At 38.6% G+C, this 17195-nt stretch overlaps 1 protein-coding gene across 1 annotated transcript in view; it reads right to left on the bottom strand.

The window, feature by feature from the left end:
* Positions 1 to 16948, bottom strand: part of fer1l4 (fer-1 like family member 4) — a 30182-nt gene extending 13234 nt beyond the window's left edge. Inside the window, exons 1-20 of the mRNA XM_086293158.1 lie at positions 16795 to 16948; positions 14958 to 15013; positions 9820 to 9908; positions 9186 to 9285; positions 8997 to 9094; positions 8824 to 8868; positions 7899 to 8063; positions 7730 to 7790; positions 6766 to 6897; positions 6624 to 6686; positions 6438 to 6522; positions 6189 to 6357; positions 4615 to 4792; positions 3760 to 3946; positions 3279 to 3358; positions 2306 to 2431; positions 2023 to 2089; positions 1243 to 1349; positions 895 to 1003; positions 369 to 597 (exon numbers count right to left, since the gene is read on the bottom strand). Coding sequence (XP_086149284.1) covers positions 369 to 597; positions 895 to 1003; positions 1243 to 1349; positions 2023 to 2089; positions 2306 to 2431; positions 3279 to 3358; positions 3760 to 3946; positions 4615 to 4792; positions 6189 to 6357; positions 6438 to 6522; positions 6624 to 6686; positions 6766 to 6897; positions 7730 to 7790; positions 7899 to 8063; positions 8824 to 8868; positions 8997 to 9094; positions 9186 to 9285; positions 9820 to 9908; positions 14958 to 15013; positions 16795 to 16873 — 2225 coding nt within the window. The 5' untranslated portion in view covers positions 16874 to 16948. The remainder of the gene's footprint in view (positions 1 to 368; positions 598 to 894; positions 1004 to 1242; positions 1350 to 2022; positions 2090 to 2305; positions 2432 to 3278; positions 3359 to 3759; positions 3947 to 4614; positions 4793 to 6188; positions 6358 to 6437; positions 6523 to 6623; positions 6687 to 6765; positions 6898 to 7729; positions 7791 to 7898; positions 8064 to 8823; positions 8869 to 8996; positions 9095 to 9185; positions 9286 to 9819; positions 9909 to 14957; positions 15014 to 16794) is intronic.
* Between the last annotated feature and the right edge of the window lie 247 nt (positions 16949 to 17195).

Genomic DNA, 17195 nt, shown 5'->3' with positions numbered 1-17195 from the left:
TAAACAGGCAATCGAAGTATTGGAAAAGACACGGGGTTATCATTTGAAGACGTGAGATGACAGAGAATTACATAGGTCACATGCATCTTCTATCAACACTGTTCATTGGTTAATTCAGTTAATGGGCTGCATGGGTTATAGTATTTGAAGAATGAACTCTACAATATTTATCAGAAGTGTCATCACAATGTGATTAATTTATTTCTGCAGAAAGTTGTCTAATGCAGAGCTTCTGCCCAGGGATGGACAAACGATGGGAAGACTTTTTCCAAACAGAAATCATTTTTGATGTTCTTAAGTTATCTTGAGTTAAGGTTAGAAAATTGTGATGAACCGTGTCCTAGTAATCTAAAGGGGGCAGAGGTTACCTGCTGTACTCGGTGGGTTGGGGCCTCATGGCAGCAGACACAGATCTGTTCTCAGGTTCAGGACTTTGAACCTCCTCTCGGTCCAGCTCGTCCTCTGAATCCAGCAGATTCCGAGTCTCCTCGCTCAGATCCTCTCTGCTGCTCCTCAGCTCTTCCCTGCTCCTTCTCAGATCCTCCTTGCTCTGCTTCTTCTTTGACTTCCTAACCTGTACTGCTTTCCCATAATTCCCTGGGAAAAACACATCAGTACCTGGAGTTCAAGGATTCACCATTGCAAATAAAATGTGAAATTTGAGCCCCAGGCAGCGAAAACCAGAGCGGCCACTGCAATCTGTGGTTTCTTCCTCACAACCACAGAAGGTCCGTCTAGCTATCAATTTACAGGATTTGACTCAATCTCTGATATCAACAATTTACTAAGAAAATAATAATCAGATAAACTATCAGTGAAGATAATATCTAACTGTTGACCCACAGTGACTAAACCAGCAGTTCCCATATCCTGCAAACTGACCACCACATTTACCTATGGAGAGTTCAAAGGTTATTGGTTTGGTTCCTACAGATGGTTCCATCATTGTGACTTCAAACAGAGATGCAAACAGCAGAAACTCCTCCTTCTGTCCCAGGAGACCCTGAGGAGGAAAATAACTTCCCTTAAGTGATGAGCAGAAAATTCCCAACAATTTAGAAATTTAAAAAAATCATGTATAGTGTGTCGTTCATGTCTCTACGTATGCAGAGAAGGGAAGAGCAGAAACAAAACAATGAGAAAAGATCAAATTTGATCTCAGTGTTGAAAACAGAATAAAAAATATGTATATATATATTTTTTTTAAATATTCTCAGCTATCACAGTATAATTGGTACTCACCTCTGGGAGAGGGTGGATCTCCTCGACATCCACAGTCGCAGCCTCTGGTACCTCAACACTCGCCTCCCCTGACTCATCAGGTCCACTAGCAGCCTGAGATGCTGCTGCTACAAGAAGGAAGCAAAACAAGTGGATTCCTTTATTCTGTACAGTTAACCTATTTTTTTATCCTAACTATACTTTTTGTCATTGGCTTCGATTATCCAGAGTAAATAAAGGAAAATATATTGTGTTAAAAGATAAAACATTTTGTTTCAGCTCAGCTTTCAAAGAAGTCTGAGAATATCAGTGAAACAGTTTTGCCCCCAAAATTTCTTCTCGTTCACCACAACTGAATTCACTTCCTCTTACTTCAAACTCATTAAGTTGCCACTGGGGGAGGTCATAAAGTCCTGGTTTTTTTTCTCAGGCTTCAGACTGTGCTAAATGCACTTTTTTTCAACTGTTGAATCTGTATGATGTCAAAGAAAGTAAATAACCCTTCTATGGTCATGTCAGGTGCACAGCTTTGCTGTCCCAATCACCTGCTGTCCAGATCTTTTGGTTATGAGATGGGTGAGCCAATCGGTAACAAGACGCTGGAAGGTGAATCAGTCAGAGGAGGAACTAGGGGTCTGCATCAAGACTCATACAAAGTGAGTCCAAGCACAAAAGCACAGAGCTGAAACTGACTGGAAAAGGTCCCTTCATCTCCAGTGATCTAATTTTTCTTGAAAAAAATGCACTTTGGCAGCTTAGACATTACTTTAGTTTATTTTCTCTCAGTTTCAGCAGACTGACCTTCCTTCTTATCTTTTTTACTGCTCCTTTTCTTCCTCGATCCCAGCTTACTCAGGGCTCCTTTCATCTTTAAGGGCAAAATATAGATTCAGAAATGAATTAGTAACGTCATTAATGCAGAAATCAGGCCAGCAATAAAATTAAATAACATTGTATTACATGATGTTGTTGTTGAGATCCAAAATCCTGATTAGAGCGAAACATCGTATAGAAAATACTGCTGATAAACTGAAGTGTTTGCGAATTGTTTTGACTGATACTGAAGTTTCAGCTGTTCAGGTACCTTTCCCAAGGCAGCAGAGCCTGTGTCTGCAGCGATGGCTGAGGAGGAAGAATAGACCTCCATGGAGAGAGCGAGGAGGATTCGGCCACGGTAGAACAGTCCTTCGCCCAGACCCTCATTCAAAGCCTGAAGAAGTGAACAAAAGATATATCAGTATACATATTGTCATTGTTACATTTTTCCCCTCCACATTCCCTTTGGAAAGTAATACCAAACACCCACCCAGAACACATGGTAGGACACCAGTCCATAAAAAAAAACGAGTATTCGCATAGGTTTACTACTGCTGAAGCCGTGACCTGCATGCTATAGTTCACATGTACACATAAAACACACAAATGTTAATGTGATAGGGCTGCTAGGTGGGCAAGTTTTGAAGTCTTAAGCAATGTAGGTATGTTAGCACTGAATTTGTCCCTGAACCCTCAGAGATTGTATTTTATTATTTGTAATTGAATTAATTGAGGTTGCCAAACCACAGGGACACATTGGGCGGGTTTTTAGATTCCCAACATAGTAATATTCTTCTCCTTCCAAGTAGCATTGTGAAAGCAGTGATGTTTTTATGTTACAAATTATCGTGAAGTCCTCTAGTTACGATTATTTTAATCCTGCAAAGGCTACATATTATTCCTGCGGATGACTCCACAAGATGCCTGGAAGTTTTTAAACAGCAGCTGATTAGGTTACATTAGCTTAGCGTACACACTGTCAGTAGTTGAAAGTAGCCAATATTATTCTGTCTAAGGACAACACAATTGTTAGTTCTGGGGGGACTTTGGATAGTAGAGGAGATTTTTTTTATATATTTTTTTTTAGATAAAGCCAGAAGAACTCTTACCATCTTTTTTAGTCTTTGTGCTAAACTAAACTTGCTGAATGAGGCAAACAACAAATATTCATCTCCATCCTATTTTCAGATAGAGAGCAAAATACTGCCTTTCTTAATGCTGGTTTGCTGGGTGTAGATTACCTGGTGGACATCTCCAAGGGTGGAGTTCTGAGGAGATCCATAAAGGTTAACCCAGCTTGGGCCAAAGGTGGGGTTAAATCCTGCAGATAAAGGAGGGACAGAAATTCTGCTGTTTCAATTAATGGTATAATACATTTTAGCATAATACATTTTTCAAAATAACGTTTTTCAAATAATGTCGGTATGCCAAACATGTAACGTTGGCTGTATTTAAAAGGGACAAAAACAAAATTTTGTCAATACTTATTGCTTTGCTTAAAACTTTTCAGTTTACCAATAATACAATTTTTAATCATTGATCACAGCTTCCTTGAAGCTTTGTTCCTACCACAAGTGAGCAGGAAGTGTTAAAGTGACAAATACTCGGTTATCTTTGCAGATTAAGATTTGATTTTCAAGTTTTTCATCATTTTTTAATAGAATTAAGGAAAAAAAACATTATGCATTGTTTTATTAAGACAGTGTAAATCTGGGGTCACACCATTCCTGGTGGGGTCAGAGATCTGCTGCAAGTCAAGAAAGTGAGTTGCCAAAGCGATGTCGCCCATCTTAGAGTCATCAAGAATCTGAACTTTGATTCGCTGAGCCAGAGGAGGAAACTGTTCAATGAAGGAGATCTCCTCGTTCCAAACTGGGCAGTTGGTGGCAGTGGCGACAGATGTTTCCCCCTGAAAGCAGACACACAAAAAGATTATGAAATGTGACAACTCCAAACATTGTTATCAAAAGCAAAACAACTTAAAAACAGCCTATTCTGCTTTCCGATATTTTCTGTGATATATGATACATGGCCAACAATTCAGATAGTGATGTCAGTGTATGTACAAGTAAACCCTTCAAGCTGAAAGGAGGCCTTAGACTGCTGTAAACATTCACTATCAGACAGTTCTTTCTACTCCTGGTTCTGTATTTATTCAGTCAGAAGGAACATCCCTAATGTGGTCAAGATTAGGCTGTCAGTATGAAAGCCCAATCTGCAGGCTGTCCAGACCTTCTGTTTGTGGAGGTGAACTAATTAGAAAAAAGTTGGGTTGAAGGGGGAGGAGCTAAGCAAGCCCATTAAAATGTAGGTAAGGATGATTTTAATCTCTGAAGCTACTCTAGCAAAACTAAACAGAGTTGAAAATGAGCACAAAAAGTTTAATGCAATTCTAGGACTGACCTATGAATATTATAAAGCTGTGAACATCCTGTTTGTGTTTTTCTTGCAGATGTGACAATAGCAGAAACCAAAGTTTGGTACACAAGTTGAAATGCAGGAAAATTTGTTTCAGCAATGCTTCTGAACCAGCACTCAGACCACAAACAACATTTGTACATTTATATATCTGAGTACCTGTTGGCCAGCGAAGGTCACCTTCACATAGGGGTCAATGAATACAGTCCTGTCAGTGACAGACACAAAGGCCATTAGCCCCGCCTCCATGGTGGGCAAACCCTCGGCCCTGTAGATCCGGACACGGAACCGAGCCCAGGGGCGCTCAGAAGGCATACCACGAGGAAGCAGCAAGTTCCTGCAGGAAAAACACAATATCACAACCCACTGATGATGTGTGCTGTATGTTTTTATCAATCTCAGATTCAATAGTTCACAACGAGATCTGCATTTTTGTTTTGCTGAGATTTGATGCGCCCATAAGTTTAGTGGTTGAACTCATGACAAAAGTTAGCAAACTGGAACCTTTAGAATAAAGAGCAAAATTACTAGTAAGACAGACGACCCCATCTCATCACGTCATCTAAACACAGTGAATCCTGAAGTAAAGAAAGGGGAAGTTTAGTGCAGAGACATATTAATAAATCACAGGAAACTAGACAGAAAAAGCGAAACTAGAAACACAGAAGGAGTTGTTTATATCGAAACTATGTTTGTGTGACGTGCAGCAGAACTATATAACCATGCTGGCTTCTAATGCTTTCAGACCTGAGCTTGTGTGTTTGTGTGTTCAGGTCTCCATTTCCAGAAATGTAAAATAAAGATCATTTTTTGAGCTTGACCACTCTGAGTCCAGTTTTTCTCTGTCGCCAAAAGAATTCAAAAGAACAGAATTTAATAATACTTAAGTGCTTCCATTAGGTAAATTATCCAGAACAATAAGAGGTGGTGTTGATTTATTTGTGCCCACACTTGATTTTAGGGGTCTGCTAGGACTGAGGTGGCCTTGTTAAGTCATAATCTCTGCATTCACGACTGTGTTGTTTTGTTAAACAAGGACGCTATTTGTATTTTTCATACTCAAATTAGGGGGTGTATAAATAATTTTGTTTTAAACATGAGGTCAGCAAATGTGGAAATAATTCCATTTAGGGAAAAATGGGCTTTAGACTGGTCTAAACACTCAGTTTCAGGCAGTTTTTAGCTCAGTTGGCCCAAGGACTGCTATACCATGGCAAGCTAAAATTCACAAAAATCACTGCTCCTCCTGCAGCACTGCTCAGAATTACTCAAACACAGAATGACTTGAGGTCCTCATTGCCACATTTTTCATTTTATCACTGAATTGTGATGGATCAAGAGCTAGATGAGCGAGATGACTTGTCGGGACTCGACATGATGCCAGAGAAAGCAGCAGAGTGCAGCCAATACAATCATTTCCTGTGAATACAGAAGCCCAACGCACCTGCTGTTCAAACCGTTTGCTTATGAGGGGCAACAATAAGGCCATGTATAAAGGGAGGTTGAGTGTGAAGGGAACTAAAACTGCTTGTTTCAGACAAAAACAAATTGCTGCATAATAATAAAAGTATCAGACTAGAAATGACAGGTTCTCTTTACATCTTCTGTTTTTTATGTTATTGGTAATGATTATTATTGATTGTTTTTACAATGATAGGGACTAATCTTGTCTGAAATAAAGGTGAATAAGACATGAGGACTAATAATGATTCCAATACGGCATTAGAACTGACTTTTCAATGTCTTCGGTGGCTCCAGACGAGGAGGACGATGGCAGACTGGGCATGCTCAGAGTATCCCCCTTCATTAGCACATTGAGGCTGGCCTTGACATAACCTTTGATCCCTGACCTTGTATCTGCAGGATCAGTGAGAGGAGCCCACTTCTGGTAGAAGCGGTGGTCTGGAGAGGCAGAGAGAAAAGAGGTCAGTGAGTACTGCAGTAGTCAGATCAGAGTACCACACTGTGAAAAGTACTTATACCCGGCTGGTTGTACACGGTAGATATGTCAATCTTGAAGGTTCCAATGTGGGTCAACAGGAAGGCCAAAGTCCGCCTGTGGAACACCTGAGAGGAAGAAACATCACAGGTGTTCACTTAGGCCATACCCTCAAGTATGTCACCATGGCAACATCATGAGAGACAATTGGAAAATTAATAGAGCTGACCTTTATCTCTATGACTTTATCAAGGAAAGTCTGTGGAGCTTCCTGGAAGTCAAACTGGAAGTTCTGAAAGAACAGAAAAAAAAACTGTGATGGACTCTACTGCAGTCTACTGTGTTCTGCTCTGATCTCCACTCCACTGTACCTCGTTGTAGAACGGACAGTTGGTGGATTTCTGAGTTGCAGTGTGTCTTTTCTGGTTTCCTACGCTGATGAAAACTGCAGGGTTGATGTTCACTCCAACCAGCTTCTGGGCCTCGAGGATGTTCACATTTACCTGTACACACACACACACACACACACACACACACACACACACACACACACACACACACACACAATTCAAATTTATGGTCTTTATAGTGTGTAATGATAGAGGACTGAGTGATATCCAGGTCTGTCTGTTGACTTTATCTAAAGCACATGTTGGTGTTAAACATGAGGCACAGGGGCGAGAATTGGCCTGACAAAAAGACTCAAATCTGGCCCACTGGAGTGTTTTGGACAATGTGAAGGGCACAGATTTTGGACTTTTAACTGTTTCACAGGTTTTACATTTTCTCCCACTGATAAAGACTGAATATTTTCTATGTATGATTGATTAATTATGAAATACTCTGACAGATTTCTTTCACTGACTACAGCAGCATTTCTCTATCCTGTAGACAAACTTTATCTTTTAATTAATGGCTACCTGGGACAAGATTCCTAATACTTTCCCAGCAAATGTAAGGAGGAAAAATTACTTAATTGGGGTTGTCAAATCTTAGTTTATGGGCTATGTGCATCCCATTTTGTTGACTAGGTAGCCAGATGAGTAAGACCATTACATAAAAACTGTAAGAAATGTGTTTTTGTTTCATGGTATGTAAAGAAATAAACCAAAACAGATAATAAAAAATATTAACTCCAATATAAAACTCCAATGTTCTAAAATACACTCAAAAGTTCTTCTCCTACAGGTTTGTCTCTTTGCAAAGCCAGGCAGTTGGCTGGATTGGACCCATCTTGAGAACAGGTTGTGGTCTGCGTGCCGCATGTTTGGCATCCCTGACCTGAACCTGTCCTGTAAACACCAGCCTCAGAAATAAATAGCTGCATGAACTCACCTGGAAGCTCTGGACTCTGGGCATCGCTCCAACAGAACTTTTAGACAGCGGCCTGCAACGACTGCGCGCACACGCACAAACACACACATAAAACAGCAGACAGTAATCATTTCAACTTCACTCAGATAAGCTACAGGTAGTATAACATAGAGAAGGTAACCTGATTTACCTCAGCAGAGACGTAAAGATGATGTTCGAAGCCTCCATGTCCATCACGTCATCATCGTAATCATCGTAATCACCATCCTCGTCTTCCTCATCCCTCGGAAGCAGATTCTGCCCCAGGCGCCGAGCCTCTCTGTCCAATTGATCGAGGCGGCCGATTGTCCGCTGCCTGATGGGAAAATACGAGACACAGTGACAAACTCAACCACGATTTACAGAAACGTTATTCCAGCAGTGCACAGGCTTGGACTAGAGTGAGACACCGTGGTCAGAGAGGCTTGCCACACTTTTGTGAATAATAATAATAACAAAAAACACTGACTTACAAAGTGTTTCCTAGTTTGAATAAAAGCCACATATCAAAGATAAGCACGCAGACACATAGGGTCACACGTTCATTCTAACATACACACTTCTATACACATGAAAAGGAGCGAAAGTGTGACTCAAAATAATGAAGGAAAGATGAGGGGAAAGCATGAGGAAGATGATGTTATCATAGACCTATGGCCTCCACAGAGGGAGGAGTCGAGGTGGATGGAAGCAGAGATTAATTAATCATCAAGCCTGAGATGATTTTCTTGTTTTTTCTTTTTCTTTGTTTTGTATTTGTGGTATCTTTGGGCTTTTGTTTGTTTGTTTGTTTGTTTGTTTGTTTGTTTGAATATATCAGTGACTCTTTAAATATTTATTTTCTTTTGTTTTATTTTTAATATGCTATTATGCATGTGAAGCCCATTAAATCTTTATGCATGATGCATCGGGCTATAAAAATAAATAAACTGACATTACTGTAGACTGACTGCTTGATAAAAAGCTTGAATGATTAATGAATCGGAGACTCCTGTGAGGAAGAGTTTTACTCTATGTACAGAGCGGCTTTGGTGTCAGCTCACTTTAAAGATTGTGTAAGTGATGTTAATTCTCACCCTTCAATGTCATCAGCTCCTTCATTTCTGATGACCAGAGTTGATCTGAAGAACAAAAGAACAAAACTAGTCAAGCTAAAAACATCTTGCAGTGGCCGCTTTCATAAAACAGGTCTTTACTGCAGATGAGATTAAAAAAAAAGATTTTTCTGTCCAGCATATATATTACTTACTCATCCTTTTCTTCATCTATGCTCAGAAAGTCCCGTCCATCCCAGGTCCCTGCGGTTCCTTCAAGTGGATGAAACCGAATTTCCAGCTCTATGTAGATCTACAGAAAGAAGGAGATGTAACCAGAGGTAAGTGTTTGCATTTAAAATCCAGACTTTCATACAGCACCGTGTGTGATTGTGCGTCCTCACATCAGTCAGGCTGTAGCTGGCATCGGTGAGCGGTTCCCGTACTACCAACCTCCCAGAAGTCACGACATGCTGGAGGCTGATGATCAGCTTCCCAAGCAGTCTACAAAAACAAGCTTTCAGTATAACTTACACAACAGCATTTGATATTTACGCTTAAAAATACAATTTAGTCAATATAGAGAAAGTAAAAATGTATAAACATGTCAAAACTGAATTTCTTTTTCTTTCTACTCTAACACCACAGGTGCTTTTCATTACTTCATTTTCATTTTTCTCACATCTTATTCATGGAGCAACTGCAGGGCTGAATAACAATAATTAGCAAATCTGTGTCTGTTCATTGCACAGATCATGGATGGAAGGATGCTAATCAGGCTTGCTAGGGTTAGTACTCCACCCTCTAATCCAAATATGATCATTTCTGTGTATATAATCTATGTTATTAGGTCCTCCCAGCAGAGACGTGTGAGTGTTCATCATAATAATTGAAAGCACCCCATAAACTCACCAAGGACTTATCTTTTACTATTAATTATCATTATTAGTTACTATTTCATTATGACAAATTGCTAATAAGATGTGATGATGACGTTTTTGTTAATCTGTTAGATGTGTGTGTGTGTGTGTGTGTTACCTGTTAGAGAAGAATTTACTGCAGTTGTAAACGCTGACGGTCAAAACTTCAGTACTGATCTCTTTTCCGTAGTGAGGCCATCGGAAATGCTGCAAGTACACACACACACACACACACACACACACACACACACACACACACACACACACACACACACACACAGTTTTGAATGTATTTAACGACTTCTTCACTGAATTCAGATGACTGAGCTTCGTTCAGAGGTTTACAAACATGGTAGTTATGCTTCCATACACTATAAAACACACTATAGATCCTCTGACATCTAAACACAACGACAACAAGTAGATTTGTTTTGAGATTATTTCTATCATTCTGCTGGTAGAAATTGACACGAAAAAACATTTTAACATTGAAGTTGTCTTTGGCCAGAGCTGCAGTCATTTGTACAATTTCTTCTTTAAAAAAAGACACTGGACTCAAAACAAAAACCATTAATGGTCTTAAAACACACTCTAAGATTTAAGATCCCCAACATAAAACAATCAAGAACGGGAGTTTTCCACAGTTTTACACTTATACTGACCTGATTTCGTTTAAAACATTATGCATTAATCTTTCAGTGCCTTGACTAAGGACATTTTTGGAGGCAGTGATTGAACCAAAACAACCCAGTAAGTCTGAGTAAAAAAAAAAAAAAATGGAAACAAGAAGGGGAAAAAATGACACTTTGAGTCAAAAATCTGGGTTAAGTGATTTTCTTACAGTTTAGAAAATATTTTTTGGAATTTATTTCAATAGAAGTCACTCAGAATTTCAAAAAATAATATTTATCCCAAAGAAAAGAAAGCTGTACTTCATTTTATTGTGAAAATAAATAATACATCCATAAAACCATAACTGTAGCCTACTGGGGTGGGAATAGTTCAGGAGTTGGGATGAATAGGGGGTGTATTTTTATGTACCAGAATATATTTGAAAATTCAATAAAGAGATGTGAAAAAGTAAGGAAAAATAAAAATAAAACCACACTATCTTTGTGCCAAATCATCTTCATATTCTTGGTTTACACATTTGTTGTGTAAAACTTTATATCAGCTACTGTGCAATGCCTCTGGTGCCTACATTTTCAGACGCACTTCTTGTATCTGAAGCATAGATAAAAGCAAAATATGGTTCTATGATGCAGTTTGACAATTACGTCATGATTTTTAATTAGCATGCTGGGATTCTCAGATAAAAGTCATAAAGAAACAAATCTGTCAGGATCCATCACTCATCATGATTCACAGTTATTTAGCTTCATTTATTTGTAAAAGTTCAGTTTTTATTTCAAATGTTAATATTTCCGTTTTCTCAGCCATGACATCTTGTAATTGTTGTACTAAAAGAATTTGATCCTCAAACAAACAGAAAAATTAAATCTAAATCCAGGAAAGAACTTTGGACATTTTCCACTTCAGCTGTTAATCATAGTGTGGCAGACACACACAGATACACTCACCTGGTCACACCTGAAGAACAAACAGATGTCTGACTCAGAAGCAAAGAAATATATACTCAGATACTCATGATCACGTCACAAGAGGTTTCTGTATTACTTTATCAACAAACAGGAGGTTATGTAATGAGACTGAGGCTTTTACTCGGCTTTCTTTTTTCATCTTTGAAATCATGCAATAGTGTTTCTTTTTCTTTTAATGTATTTATTGTCGGAAAGGCCTTTCAACTTCTAAAATCAATCACAGAAGAAACAATAAGAGAGAAAAAGAAAAAACTAATAAGTCAATAGATACAGAATCAAGAAGGTGGGAGAACATGGATGGGGACACATCTGGAGACGGGGATTATACTGAGCTAAAATGTGTCAGGAAGGCTTTCCACATGTGAGAAGTTGTGGGATTTGCCTCAGAGAGAATGGTTGATCGTATCAGGTTTAAGAAAAGACATTGTATCACAGAGCCACTGCACATGGGAGGGAGCATTGCTGATGGAGTAGGAATAGGTGTCACATTGCCAATAATGAGGTGAGATCTCCATCTAACCGGTTGGAGAATCGTTTGTACTCCACTGGGACACCAAAGATGGCAATACGGCGAGAGTCACGTTTAAAGAGAGTATTTTTGACACTGTGTCACAGCAATGCTGCCAAAATCTCTGCTGCCCAGAAATGTTGCCAGGTGCTTCATTAGGTACCATAAACTTGTATTCTGACATGTGGCAGAGATGTATCCTCTTAGATATATCTCTTTTGGAAGAATGTCAAAAGCTCTCATTTCTTTAAAGCAAGTCAGAACTGCAGCCAATTATTCATTATTTATAATACGATTTTACACTTTTGCACTTTTATAAATGTAGTAATATTTTTCTTGTTAAACTAAAGTGTGCACATGTTGGATGTAAAAGCCCAATTAGGGGCATTAGTTGGAAATGAACAGTTCTCTATGCAGCACATGAGTGTCGTGCTCTGTCCTGGAAACATGTTAAACTGAAGTGTGTGCATTAAAACAAATATTTAAATTAAAAATAAAATAGAAGAACGCATAATATGAAAAATAATAAATATCTACTCTCTTCTGCTTATCCCTCTCAGGGTCACGGGGGTGCTGAAGCCTGTCCCAGCTTTCTAAGGGCGAGAGGGAGGGTACACCCTAGATAGGTTGCCAGATTGTCACAGGGATAATGCATCGAGACAATCATTCACGCTCACATTCACTCCCGCATTCAAACCTATGGGCAATTTAGTGTTTCCAATGAATCACTAACTGCATGTCTTTGGACTGTGGGAGTATCCGGGGAGAAACTGGGCAAACAGCAAACTCTGCAAAGAAAGACCCTGGCCTGGTGGTGGAATTGAACTTAGGAACTCCTTGCTGTGAGGCACCAGTGCTAACCACTGTGCCTCCCAATTAATAAATAAATATCATTAAAATATTTTAAACATTTTTTATTTTAGTAGCTCACCTCATGGGTGAATCTGTGCTTAAATGTCATCACCATATTTTCACTGGGCATCTCCATCTCCTAATGCTGGCCTGTCTCCAATCAAAATACTTTTAATACTTAAGACCCCGTAAATATTTCTGGTTTTGGCATTAATTTCTGATTAGCCCGTGGTCATGGTTCCCATTTAAGAACTTCGGTCAGATGGCTTTTCTTGTAGCCTTTTCTTGTAACACAAGTAACTAGAAAAAGGTGCCCGTTGCTGTCTTCATATTCAGGATGTATAATTGATGGTGTTTGCTTTCTTTTTCAAGTACAGTTTCTGCCTCTGTGCACTGAAATATTCTTGTCTTCCTTCTATGTCATTAAATAATTAATAGACTAGGAAAGAATCTCTGCACGAGTTTCTCGGTTTGGTAGTTGGTCAGCTTTGTTGAATCTCCTCATGTCTTATGACATTTTATTCACACAATAATGTCAATTTGTTAAACCTCTTTCTTTTGTGTGAACTAAGTATAAAAGTCGCCTTAAAGCTTATCGGAAGGAATCCTGTCACAGTTACAACTATAAATGTAGCAGCTCGATAAAATGCCACACATACATGTCATACAGTTAAAATGTTGGACTTTTTGGTTTTGGTCATAAATGACAGCTTTAGATAAATTCAAACTATGACCTGATAATAAAGATTATAAAGGACTGTGAATGGTAGTTACATCCCTGAGAATGAATCAGAATTAACTGAACAATACAGCCTCTCTGCATGATGTCTGTACCAAATGTCACAAGATTACAAGCAGAATTTGTTGATGTCGGTTTGGTTTGTAAACCAAAACTATCAGTCCAGTGTTGTAGTTCAGTCTAGGATTGGATGGGCTGTTATGTCTATCAAAACCTTCATGTTGAGTTGTTTAAATATTTTAGACCTGATCAGTTTAGTGGACCAACCAGCTAACAGACCGTGAGCCATGCCAGGAGGATGGATTCATCTATCACATCTGTCTTAACAGAGTGAAGCAGATTAACGTCAATTCATTCCAGTAGCAGGCGTGTGTGCTGAAGGAGTGGCTGTGTGTGCACTATAGGAGGGGTACACTCTCATATCAGTTTAATTAAAATAGTTTCAATCTGTAGCAGGCAAACAGCAGCAGCTACCAGCTCCAACACGCGCACAGCGTTTCTGTCTTTGTGAGGAGCCTCAAACTGACCATTTATTGTCCTCTTAAAACCAAGTCTGACGTGTCAAACAGCCCCCTGCGAGTTCAACGTGGTCCTGATAACGATAAACAAGTACAGACCAGTACAGACAGAAAGGATGAAAATCATTTGATCTGAAATCTCAAATGCTCTCACTTACTAAAAGTGTGTTTGCACAAACCTGTGCATAAATCATGTGTCTGAGGGCTTCCATTAGAATGAAGGCTAATCTCCGCACTCCCATCTGAACAGACATCTCTTTAAACGCCAGAGTCACACAAGAAACGAGCGATCGATAGTGATGCCTCCCTTTGATTTGTGGCCTCCTATTTGGAAAATGCAAGCTAAGCATTTTGGCCGGTCTCGTCACGCTTTTCTTTTTTGATTGTTTTGTTTGTTTTTTAATCAGACACAACTAACTTGTGGATCTGAATTGAGAAACTGAGAGCGATGGTATAAAGTGCCAGCTTCTCCATCGCAATTTTGTTACAGCTATATTAACCCCTGCTTTAATCTAACTTACAAATTAAATATCTCGCTGTGTTGAGGAAGACTTTAAAATACAGACTGAGAATAAAAACTCCATAGTAAAGTCAAAATACAATTTAGCGCCATTGTTTTATAGACAGTCTCATCTTCGTGCAACCAGAGGAGTCGTCCCCTGGAGATCATTAGAGAAAAATGCAGGTTTCAAGGAACTGGCTTTATAACTGGTCATAGTTTGAAGATAGTTTTGGAAAGCAGATTTGTCAGGTAACTATACATCTGGGGATTATGAGGATGGGTAAGCTAGCCTGGTAACTTTAGACTCTGGAGGTCTGCATAGACCATTTACCCAAATCCAACTAATGCCTGTGATTGTTCAATGGTGCTCAGAAAACAAGAAAAAAGCAGATGGAAACCAGAAAGCTTCCAGCACCAAAAATCCTTTGGTTCGAGATTGTAAATGTTCATCTGCAGAATATGCTTACAGGGATACATCCAGCTGGCGCTTTTCTGAATGGCATGAGCATGTCCATAGCATAATATGGTTTACTGACCTCATTGAAGATGGCCACATTCTCACACTGCAGGACTCTGGTTTTATGGGTGAAACCTGAAGGAAAGACAGACAGACTGTGATGCTTTTGTCTGCACACTGTGAATGAAATATAAACATAGCAATAAAACAATACTGCCTTGTCTAATGTTCCACTTTGTGGCTATGTTTTTTTTTCTTCTTAAAAAAAGATGTGTAATTCAATAACTTGCTGTAATTTTCATCATTTCAAGCTGCAACATTTCAGAAAAAATGTACCTCATTGTTTTTTTGCACAGAAATGAGTGATCCTTATCTTACCGTAAATATGTTTTAATTTAAATTATCTGACATTTACAAATACAGCTTTAATGACTATTTAATTCAAAGTAATGTCAATGGCATTATTTTAATAATTACAATAATTATATATAATATATATAATAAATATATTTTGGCCAAACGCTCATTCACTGTTAATTATTTTAACTTCATCGTCATCATAGTATGAATTTATTACAAAAGCCAAACCAGATCAGTTGTTAGAATGAGATAATAAACAGATTGTAAGATTATGAAAAAATTATAAAGATCTTACAAAAAAGCACCAACTGAAGTACAGCAATGTTTTATTTACACGTTAATGCATCAATAAAACACTCTAAAACCAGTTTATAATGGTGTGGTGGTCACAGTTACTTAAATACTTTAAATGCATCGCCTTTACTTCTAATTGAATCCCTGATAATATACGCATCAGCATCTGAATGCTTCACCTCTGCAGTGTAGGGACTTATTTTAATGTTGACTGAGTAACACCCATACGTGTACATGTGTAGCAATTTAATGTTTGTTCAAATGCTGACAAATAAACTTTTCTGTACGCTGTAATGAAAAGACCATCACAGAGTACACTTTAACGCTCTTCTTAACACAGCCTAAAAGTTGATTTAAGCAGTTTCTGTTTTACACCAGTACAGCTACTGGCAATAATGAAACAATAAGCTGGTTTCAGTCAAGACTGAAGTTGGCTTCGGACCACATCAAAAAAATCGTCACTAGATATCAGGAAAAACTAGATAAAATTTATTAAAACAACAACAACAAAAAAAAACACTGGAAATGTGAACCTAAACAATAAACATCATCCTTGTGTAGTTTAATGCTTCTTTAATCCTGTCAATCATTTGAGCTTCAACGTGTTTTTACTCGTCATCTGAGCTCCACGTTTGATTTTCTTATTTGTTCACTGTATGAAATTTAAATTCATGCAGTGAATTTCTCAGCTTAAAAATAAACAAAATAAATAAATCTCCACATGCCAGCAGTGCTAAAATAACTTTTCCCTTGTTTCAGTTGCTACATCTGTTTGTAGTTTATGTATTTGTTCCCATTTCTCCTCCTCCTCTTACCAGTGTCCCTCCAGAGGAAGTGAAGCAGAACAAAATCAAGGATTGGCTGAAGTTTAAAAAAACAGTTTCTCTCTAACGTCAGAGTCTCAAATGTAAACAGAAGATGTAACGCAGTGACAATGAACTCTACACTGCTCTGCCACCATAATAAAAACCCATAATTCCAAATCAGTAATGCACCTTTTAAATGTAATACTCTGGATTTACTTGTTTTAAATTATTGGCACTTTTCTGCTAGTTTTTATACTTTCAGTATTTTTATGCAGAATTTAGACTGTTGCATTTTTACAGTTTGGTACTGTTACTTTTACGATAAAAAAAAAAACGATAGAAGTTCAATAAAGCACACCAAGAACACAGATCATGTGTGTCCTCACACTTTTGTTTCACTTAATGTGCCAAAGAGACCAAAGGTGTGTGCGGACATTGCTGCTGTGTGTTACCGACCTCTGAAGCAGAGTTCGACCTTTCTGTCAGATCGCCCTGGCAGGTTAAAGATCCTCTTCAGATTCACAGTGATGGACATGATAACAGACACCTGTTTTTCTGTCTATTTACATCATGTCCTTATGAAGTCGACTCATTGCTTCTTCTCCGTCTTCCCTCTTCAGCGGTATGAAACTGTGTGTGTGACTGTACAGTTAGTCTTGTTAAAGTGTGTGTGTGTGTAGGGCAGGACCTTTTAAATGTTTGAGAAAGCAAATACAGTTGCTCAACTAGTTTCCTCCTCAGAAAGCACACACGCACACACTCCAGCCTTCTGCAGAGTTTACCTGCACCCTGTTCCAGGAAGCAGTTTTAACTTTGAGTGGATGAACTCTATGATGGGGAAACAAATGTTTGATTCC

The sequence above is a fragment of the Aulonocara sp. 'chitande type north' Nkhata Bay genome, linkage group LG5 (genome assembly GCF_057382095.1).
Source record: "Aulonocara sp. 'chitande type north' Nkhata Bay isolate Kocher_YH1m ecotype deep benthic linkage group LG5, A_spYH_male_GT1.1, whole genome shotgun sequence".
In the NCBI taxonomy this organism is placed as follows: Eukaryota; Metazoa; Chordata; class Actinopteri; order Cichliformes; family Cichlidae; genus Aulonocara; species Aulonocara sp. 'chitande type north' Nkhata Bay.
This window is presented reverse-complemented; position numbering and strand designations above follow the sequence as displayed.